The following is a 9,852-nucleotide window of genomic DNA, read 5'->3' on the forward strand; positions in this document are numbered from 1 at the left end:
GGCAGTGTTGCCCTTATGGCAATGTCCTCTCTCAGCACTATGCAAAACCACAGAAATACTGCATAGAAGTGAAGGAAGCATACAACTGAGGGGATGCTTGTTTTGTTTAGTGGTGGGCTGGGTTTTTTTTTTGGAGTACTGCTCTAGCAATAAGCTTCCCTGATTCCCCTACTACATCCAAACATAAAACGTGAGGGAAGATACATTTGAAGCGTGGTAGCCTAGCTTTTTGCAGAAGAACTTAGTACAAATGCAGATACAGCAGATACTCCAGCAGGGATGCAAATCTTTCTCATACTGAGGTTGAAACAGGAGTTTCCTTGTATCTTTGGCAGATCTTGCATTAATTCACATCATCATATAAAACCATAAGAAATAATTATTTCTGAAAGAAGTTCATAGTTTATATCTAGCTTGCTTTGCTAGCATGTCTCCACTCATTTCAGTGACTTTATGGTAATGCATTCACTTTGGTGCAGCTACCACACCAAAATAAGTTAGTTGGGTCTGAAGAGGTCTAGATACAATGCCAAAATTAATCATACTAACAGAAAGGAAAATGCACAAAACATAGCTGTGCCTGTGTATAAGCACAGTGTTCTGCATGCAGAAGCGTTATCGATTTGTACTTTCTTACTCCTTACACTCTGCATTTTGCACAGAAAATAACTTTCTTCCACCCCCTACCTACCTCCTACTTCCTAGCTAATATTAAAAGCAGAGACAGCTCTATAAAGAAATTATGTTGCTGAGGTCATTGCTTTTATAAAGTACTCACTATCACTTTATAAAGTATGAAAAATGAAGTTGTTTAAAATACTGTTGAATACAGATTGCATAAAATGCACCCACTTTTTTGCTTTTTACACTCTTTATTCTCTAATTTATCAAAATTTTGAAATTGAGACATCATCTTTTGCTGCTTACTACTTAGCCAGTCTGCTCCACAATGAGACCCCCTCTAGTTCTTCTATTCCCATTCCATAATGTCATCTGTTTTCCTGGTGTTCTAAGCATTATACTTTTTTCCTCCCATACAGGTACTGCTATGTGGATATTTGTTAGCAATGACTGATGTGGAATCTACATATGCAGACTTTATTGCTTCAGGAAGAACAGGTAGAAGAAATGCGTTACATGACATACTTGTGTCTTCTCCGGGTGGGAATTCTAGTGAACTAGCCTTGAAGTTATCAGAGCTTGATATAAACAAAGCAGGTGAGTCCATTTTCATCTTTTTATTATATTTATTTAAAACTAAAATGAAAAGAGTAGTACAAAACACATGGTTTATTGTGCATGCATTATTCCCTTGTCTGTCAGCAACAAAAATATTGTTTTTCTGATAATGCAAGATCAGCAGAGGCTCCCTGCAATAAGAAGGCCAGATTTCATAAATGAAAAAGGTGGTTATTTGCAAGTACAACATATTACTGAAAAAAGAAAAGTCATTCTGCAATGAGTGCCTGGTGGCAGGGTCCATGTTAGGATAAATTTTATGGAAAATTGAATATGAGGGAAGAAAAAAAATAAATCTTTATTAAAACCCAATTCTTCATAATATCCTTTAATGGAAACTGTTTTGTTTGAAACCTGTAGGAAAAGCATGTATCTGTTTGAAAGGTTATTTTGGAGATCAGTTTTGTTTTCAGCTGCCAGAGGACAAAACAAAAGCAGTGCATTGTTGATTGTTTTACTTGGATCTTTGTTTTCTGCTGATACTTTTTCCTTCTTTTAAGGTGATCGGCACTAATGCAATCCTAAATCTTACTTCACCTCTAAAATTACCAAAATCTTATCTGGTTTTGTACTTCTGGTTGAGAGGAAGGAGGGACAGTGTATGGTGAAGGGCCTTACATTAAATAAAACTAGTAGTACTCTGTGTAATTATTTTCATGTTACATGGGTGGGGGTTAATGAATTTTAAAGCCCTTTTCAGTTCTTAGGAAAGAAGTCTTATGCTTATTCTAGTAACAGCCAAAGAACACAAATACAGCAAAGAACAAACTGTTGATAAGCAGCTGCCCTGTTTGTACATGTATTTTTCTCAGAAACAATGGCAAGAGTTCTGAGAGACAGCCTCATCACTGGACAATCAGATGTGGGCAGTGTAACATTTGGGTGGCTGTATTGCTGTTTGGAGGGAGAGATTCTTTTTTTGGCTTCCAGACTTATGTACATCCTAAGTCATTCCTTCTGCAGTTGCCAGTTTGGTGCCTATAGCTTCTAGATGAATGCAATTCTAGCTGGGCAGGGCCTTTAATTTTTTTTTTTTCTATTTAAAAAGAAAAGCTTTATTAGTATGTGTGTAGGTGTGTCTATTTATTTTAATGTGGGCATACGTGTAATAAGTTGGAAAAATATAAAGTAGGTGGCATTTGAAATGCATAATGCCAACCTTCCTTCTTGTTTTAATTTTCTTCAGTCTCAAATTTACACTTATCAAAATTGTCTTTGATCTTGTCCATTTAGAAGACATAAACAATTTATATTTTTAACTTAAGCTGTTGAAGTGATTGTAAGCCAGAACTGTGTTCTTTTGTGAGCTATGAAAAGAATGTGACTTCGTGCCTGTAATATATGTTAGTATACATTCTGTACGTGCAGTCAGCTCTGTAGTGATGGGAATGGTTTAAATAACTGTTAGCCTAATTTTTAATGCATAATTCAGGAGTTTAGTTCCTCTTGGAGACCTCTTTTGTAGCTTGAGTAATTTAATCATTGCAGAAAAGTGTACAGAGTCGCTAATAAAACTGCCTTAGGTAGTAGATACATAAAAATGTTTGCATACTTCTTCAGGAGGTTATGCAGTTCAAACTAGATACAAGGAAAATATATTTAAATTTTGTATTATTAGTACACCTAGGTGCCAGATAAAAGCCTCCAAACCACAAATACTGGAAAATGCATTGTATTATCATTAGTGTCAGTATTAGCATATTATCCCATCGTGTCTTTCCAAACCAAAGAGAGGCTAAAAAATACTTTGTATTCCAAATTCCATTTCAAAATACACTAGTACTTGCAGGATGCATATATGCATCACACCTCTCAGAATTAAGAGGAAAACACATGTTTGAGGGCTATAGCTTATTTCTTTCAAGGTGCCATGTCAAACATTTTATGCTAAGTAATACCTAATTATATAAATATAGATATTAAGTTTTGATTTTTTTTCTTTTATTCTTATTACAGCTATATGCATTTTCTTGCAAAAATGCAAGTACATTTGCTTTCAACTGCATGGGGTAATAGCAGCATAGGGTAATATAGATTTTAAAAAAGGTTATTATAAAACATATGTAAATTAAGCTGCCCAAATATATTTAGTACATTCACTTTTGCAGATAAATTTCCTGTAAAGAACAGGAACAGCTTTGAACAGCACTAGGTAGTAAGCACCATTAAAGGTCCCTTCCAACCCAAACCATCTTATGGTTCTATAATTATGTATAATACACATAATTACTGTATAATACTCTCCCTTCAAAACAACAGTTCTAGTGTTCTTTGTCCATTATAAACTAAGAACCTGCTGATATCTGTGCAATTGACATATTTACCAAACTTCAAAAATAGAGGTTACAAGTACTCTGTGGCAGTGCATTTTATCTAAATTTAGTAAAAGCAACAGTGTGTACATCTCATGAGTAGAAAACTGCAACAGAAATTGTGAGACAAAGTAAAAGAAAGATTTTTAGTAGGGAAATCAGCAGGTAGCTCACCTGCTTAACTCTCTCAAGGTAACCAGTGCAATTCCAAGAGACATTATATTCGGTTCATCTTACAGGTGATTGTAGCTAAATAAAGTAGTAAGGAAAAAGTACAGTGAACAACGAGGACCAGTCTCTGCAAGTCTAATCTCTGAAACAAACTGCTGGTTTTCTAGGCATTTGCAGATATGCCACAGAACACAGATTCAGTGCAGAAGTGGAAAGAAGACTTCTTTGTAAAAGTTTTAACAGTCCAGCCATCTACATTAAAGTAATACAGAACTGGAATGAAGGACTGATTGTAGAAAGTTATGATTAAAAGTGATTTCAGTTAATGGTAAAAATGTTTTAGATGTACACATTGGGAACACTGATAAAAACTCAATAGTTGATAATGTTGTGAGGAGAAAAATGAGTTAAAAGCTGCACATTAGCAGAACTAGTTATTGTTCCTAGTTTACCAACTCACACAACTATATTATGGCTTACAGTATCACATTATTTGGTTTGGGGTTTTTTAATACTGCCTGTTGGTTTCAAAATGCTGTGTAAGAATTGCAACTCTTACTGTTAAGAGCTTATAGCCATCATAGTTTTGAAGGCAGAATAGTTCAAGAGTGTGCTTAGGCAATTTGGGGATTTTCAGAACCTAGAAGCAAAATTATTTCTGTAAACATATTTTAAAGCCTTTGGTAGGAGTGCTCTGCCAGCAGAAAGACAAAGTGTGTAGTACCAAGACGGTGTATGACAGATCAAATGGATTTAGACTAGGGAGTTTTTTCAGTGAGTTGAGAAAATCTTTTAAGTGGTATTTTAGAACCTTAGTGCTCTTTCTCTGAATCTTTGTGCACTATGTTTAACATTTAGGTAGTGAAATGTTTGGTCTTCATGTCTTCATATGCAGGATGACTTTTCTTTTAAACAAAAATACCTTGGGAGGTTTTTTCTCTCTTCAGTTTTGTCCTTTTTTTGTCTTGTTTGTTTGTTTTAATAAGAATTCTTTCAGGAAAGCTTGATGTGCCCCAGTAGTATGAGGGATATTAAAGTCTTCCTAGTAGTCAGAATGAACAGAGTACAGAGCAGGCAAAAAAGGAATAAAAAAAAAATCAGGTTCCACTAATCTGGACTTTTGCGGTATCAGAACAAATGTAGGAGGAGGCTTTGTAGAAAGTGTTTGGACAACTTGGGCAAAAGGGATTTCTGTCCAATAGGAAATAATTGCATGTAGATCCATCCTGATGGAATCCTTTGTAATTGGGAGATAAAACTGAGAAATAAAGTTTTCTTGAGAAAGTGCAAAACAAATTTTTATTCATTACTCCACCCATAATAAACAGAACAAACCTCAAAGGTTAACTAGCCTTCCATACAGCTTTTCATGGGGTTGAATGTTATAATTGCCAATACCCTCTGAGGCATTTTGCTGCCTAAATATCTCTGTGCATGTACAAAACACAGCTATCACATCTGAGCTTTTTGCTCTGTTCTTTGCAATGCAGAGAACTTTTTTTCCATTAGCAATGTGCCATTCTTCTATATAGAAAAGAGAAGGTGTTTATGGTGCTTATTTCTATAAACAGAAATAAAGCTGCAGATGTACAGTGTGATTTGAAATGGGGAAACAATAAATATCTGTATTGAGAACCCTGCCTTTATTCTTAAGATCTATAGATTAAATTTAAAAGGCACTACTACCTCTACTTAGACCTCTTTACAACTTAGTCCATGGAATTTTCTTAACTACTTTATCAAGCCGGTTCAATACAAATTACTCATAATACTTGCCAAATACAAGAGACCATGTCTTAACATTATTTCTTATCTAACATTGTTCCTTATTATGTACCTATAGCAAATTAGTCCAGTGCTCAGGGACTTCTGTCTTACTTGCTCTTAGCTTCCAGCTGTCTGAACCTGTTAGGTCTTTAATTGTCAGGTGAAATACCATACTTTGCATATAGCAACTAACAGACCATTGTCAATGCACGTAGCATTCTTTAGACAGACTTTGAGTTGTCTGCTCACAGCGCCACTGTAAGATGTTTTCTGCTTGTCAGATCATTCTGTGATTTGCAGTGAGACAGCTGGACTGAACGCCGTGGGGTGTGGTACTGAAAATGGACACACAGAACAAACACAGCTTTAACAACTATTGCTTTTCTTCAAGTTCCATGTCTTTATTGTGAACTCTGTTCATACTTGGTGTAAAGAGGGTTTTTAAATTTTATGTTGTGGTAGTATAATAGTGAATAAGTTGTCAAAAATACCCTACTATTTTTGTTAAATTCTTTCATTTCTAGATATTTTAGGTCTATAATTAAAATGATAATAGTGGTTGCAGCTAGGAATTTGTTTTTGAAGATGTCTCTTAAGATACAAAGTATGGCTATCTTAGTACTAAAAGGTTTCATATTTAACACAAGATTTCAGTTTAAATTTCTTTTTACTTCGTTTTTGAGACTGGAGCAAGACCTCTTTGTTTTGTGGTGGATCACTCATCCTTTTCTTGTATGTTATAGAAGGAGAAGGAGATGCACAACGAAATCCAAGTGAGCAAACCGGGGAGGCCCAAGGGGAGGCAGCAAAGCAAGAAAGCTGACATCCAACTTTGACCGACTGGAGCAGCTGCTGGATGTTTTCAGACTACAAGAGCATGCTGGAACAAATCTGTTTCCATGAGCAAGCTGGTGAAAAAGAAAGTGCATGTGTCTTCACTGCTGAAACCCACTCAGCACAATGCTAAAAATGGGGGTACAAGCTGTGGCAGAAGACAGAATTTTCTCTACCTCTGTCATTAGCAATGGTTGAACATGTATTGATTTTTTGGGATAGTGTCATCAGATGGATCCCTTCATAATGACTACTTGATGAGAACAATTTTAGGAAGTAGAACAGGTAAATCTTGTAGCAAATGGCCTTTGAAACATCAGAGGATCTAATTGTCTATCTTAAGCAAAGGCTTGTGTGATCCTCAGAGTTTAAAATTCTCTGGCCAAAGTGTTCACCCATTAAAAGAACTGTAAAGAAAGCACTGTTTTTAGAACTTTGCGTCTGTTCTACAGCTCTGTTATTTACAATGTTTTTTGTATTGTACAACTTAAATGCTCCACACTGCCCCTTCTCAACTGCTTATGAAGAATATTTCTGTTACTGTGAATTTTTCTACCACGCGTTTTGAAAGGGCTGGTTTTTTGCATAATGTGGTGATGTGCACATGATAGATTTAAAACGTCAACCGCTAAATTGATTATGCCTAAACCTAAATGAGTCAGCAACACTCTAATTTGTTACTAGATAAGCCTTCAAAACGATTTGTTAATGTGAATACTTCAGCGTGTTTTGTGTCCTTGGTACAGTTTTGCCACTTGCCTGTAGTTAGTTGCATATCAGAGACTCAAATCGAATCTTTTATGTTATTCTTCCCCATTTTTCTAATTTTACTCCCAATTTCTTAAGCTTTCTCCAAGATATTTTTTTTAAAATGTTAGTCCAAGTATTTTATTGTTATGGTAGTTTTAAGAATACATTTGTGACCTTATATGAGTTTAAATTCAAACAAATTCCATGGTGCTAGAGATTTTCCTGGTTCGCATTGTTAAAGATAGGCCTTGTTTACACACAGGAGAATAACTGGCATAGGTTATTGCCAATTATATAATCTGGAATGAGTTTTAGATTGCAGGATAGTCCAACTGGTGGATCATGGGCTGGATCCAGCCAGGGGACTATTTTTTCTATTCCTTGCCTTTGCCTCAGTTGATCAGGCTGTTGAGTTTGCACAGCCAGTAGCCTGTTACTGATGCACCGGTCACAGCCAAGTGCTAGAAAAGCTGGTACAGCAGCCTTTTGGCCAGGTTGCAGAGAGGGAAGTGAGAGACTTGGCATCTAGCACCTGAAAGACTAATTTATTTTTTTTCCCATTTCAGCTATTCCAAAATGACAGTCCAAACTGGACCTTCATTGAAATACCAGGATAGCTTGTCCATCCAGGGGATTGCTTAAAATATCTACAAATTAATAACCTATTTTTCAGTAGCTATGCTGGTTGATTCCTTCCCCCCCCCATCCCACCCCAACAGACAAGGTCATATATGAGGCTGAATGCTGCAAAATGGTGCAGCCACACCTCTGTGTGACTAAGGTGAGTCAAGAGAGTGACTGACTAGTCAACCATGGCAATCACATAAACACCAATCACAAAGTCAGAAGATTTGTTTTCTTTTATTAACAGGAGGTGATGTCACTTTCTTTATATATAGTATATATAATATATATATTTTTGTGTTGTTGTTGGTTTCAAATGTTATGCACTTTTTAATGTTTGTAAACTTTTACTAATGAATAGTGTGATTGCTTCCTGAATATATTAATCATCAGTTAGCAAAACATCTTTGTGGCCACAGCTATTTGTTTCTACCATATGTATCATAGTACTTGTCACCTGAAATTCTTTTGTGAGATGTGTGGAGAAAAAAAAAACAAACAAACCACTTCTGATCAGTATTATGAGCTCATTTATTAGTGTTAATAAAAAACAAGCCAGCGGTATGCTTGTGGCTCCTTAGTGTAATATTAACTCTCACCTTTAACTTTTTGGAAGCTGGATGCTCACTGTCTTATTAGTTGTCAAATGCCCTATCTTCTTGGTAACAGTAGTAGTCCATTTGCTTTGGAAATACTATTACCCTTAAACTAATTTATTCATTTGTTTCACTTAATGTTCCTTTCAAAGTTAACACATTATTGATTTTTTTTTTTTTTTTTTTTAATTATTTACCCCCTCCTTGCTCTTGCATCAGGTCTTCAAGCTTAACTAGTTGCCCCTTTATCATGGACTAGTTACTGTCAATCTAGCACAAACACCAGAAGGAATAAGATTCTGGGGCTTTTTGTAGTGTTACTTTATTGATGATCCATGAAACATCATCAATAAAATGTCGTGGAAAAAGGCAATAGCGAAATAAGTAATTACAGTACATTAAAGTGTTGGTTTTCCTTATTTTCCTTCAGTGCTTTTCTTTATTTCAATACACTTTCCTTCTTAATTCTTCTGTGTTGTGAAATAAAATCATTTCAGCCTTCCCTTTCTATTTTGTACCTGTTTCTTCTATTTCTCTCCTTGTTTTCTTTTGCTTTTAAAATAACTATGGAGGCCTTTGCTGTTTTTTGAAACACATTTATTTGTGATGGAAAATAGTGCTGTTAAGTTTAGTAAAGTAAAAGGCTGTTTATGTTCCTCATCCCTCAAAAGTGTATGAGTGCTTGCTTTATCACTTGAACTTTGCTCTCTCTTTATTTGGCGTATTTCTGTATCATCTGTAAGCAGGCCTTACTTTATGTGAACATCTGGTTAGTCTGTGCAAAATCACAGTACTGTTTCTTGAGTACTATTATTACCTAAGCAATTACAGAAGAGTTAATTCAGATATAGTCACACCTTTATTTCTGTGTAATTGCATCATATAACAAGGACACTGATAGAATCAGATTTTAATTGTGTTATTTTTCCCTTTGCTAGTTACCTTTTTCAGTAAGCCTGCTGCTCTTGCATCTTTCCAGTATCTTCTTTATATATTATTGTTCTCATGATAGATAAAATGTTTAAATGTTTGATCAAGGTTTATCTTAGAGAAATCTCTCCAAAAGCTATATAAACTCAACAAAGTTAGGTCTGAACTATCAGCTTAAGAGAATACTCCTTAAAGTTTTGGTTTTGGTGGAATTTTTTTTTTTGTGGTTGTGAGAGGGTTTTGTTTGTTTTAGTAATATGTTTTCAGTGCTTTCTTCACCCTGCCAGCCCCATCACTTCAAAAAATAGTCTCTGTACTCATGTTCTTGTTGCCCATAATAAAGTCTATGACTATGTTGGCAAGCTTTGCACTTGCAGGGTTTAGATTCTCCATTCACTTGAAACACAAAGAATACAGAACTAGAACTGGACAGAGATATTGGCGTTTCTTTCTTCTGCTTATTTCCAATAATGTTGTCCATGTGCTTCAAAAAGTTTCTATTAAAAGACAGCAACAAGCATGCACATACCATTCTTTTATCAAACTATAATTTTAAGCTAAAAGTTCACTATGACCTTCCATACAACTACTAAAAGACTATTAAAAAAGTCAGTATACCTGTTACTCAT

General features: G+C 35.3%; 1 protein-coding gene across 2 annotated transcripts; it reads left to right on the top strand.

Annotated features, from left to right (window-relative positions):
- The first annotated feature begins 1,036 nt into the window (after positions 1-1,036).
- Positions 1,037-8,801, top strand: PKIA (cAMP-dependent protein kinase inhibitor alpha). Of its 2 annotated transcripts, XR_728030.1 has the most exons (3): positions 1,047-1,218; positions 6,233-6,525; positions 8,183-8,300. XR_728030.1 is itself a non-coding variant. In XM_010169835.2 (2 exons), the coding sequence occupies exons 1-2, from the start codon at positions 1,068-1,070 to the stop codon at positions 6,310-6,312; spliced, it is 231 nt and encodes a 76-aa protein (XP_010168137.1). In that variant the 5' UTR covers positions 1,037-1,067; the 3' UTR covers positions 6,313-8,801. The 2 variants fall into 2 exon arrangements, 1 of the variants encoding a protein (XP_010168137.1); XM_010169835.2 differs by having other exon boundaries at positions 1,037-1,218; positions 6,233-8,801.
- The last annotated feature ends 1,051 nt before the right edge of the window (positions 8,802-9,852 follow it).

Source organism: Antrostomus carolinensis, unplaced genomic scaffold (assembly GCF_000700745.2).
Source record: "Antrostomus carolinensis isolate BGI_N321 unplaced genomic scaffold, ASM70074v2 scaffold11086, whole genome shotgun sequence".
Lineage (NCBI taxonomy): Eukaryota > Metazoa > Chordata > Aves > Caprimulgiformes > Caprimulgidae > Antrostomus > Antrostomus carolinensis.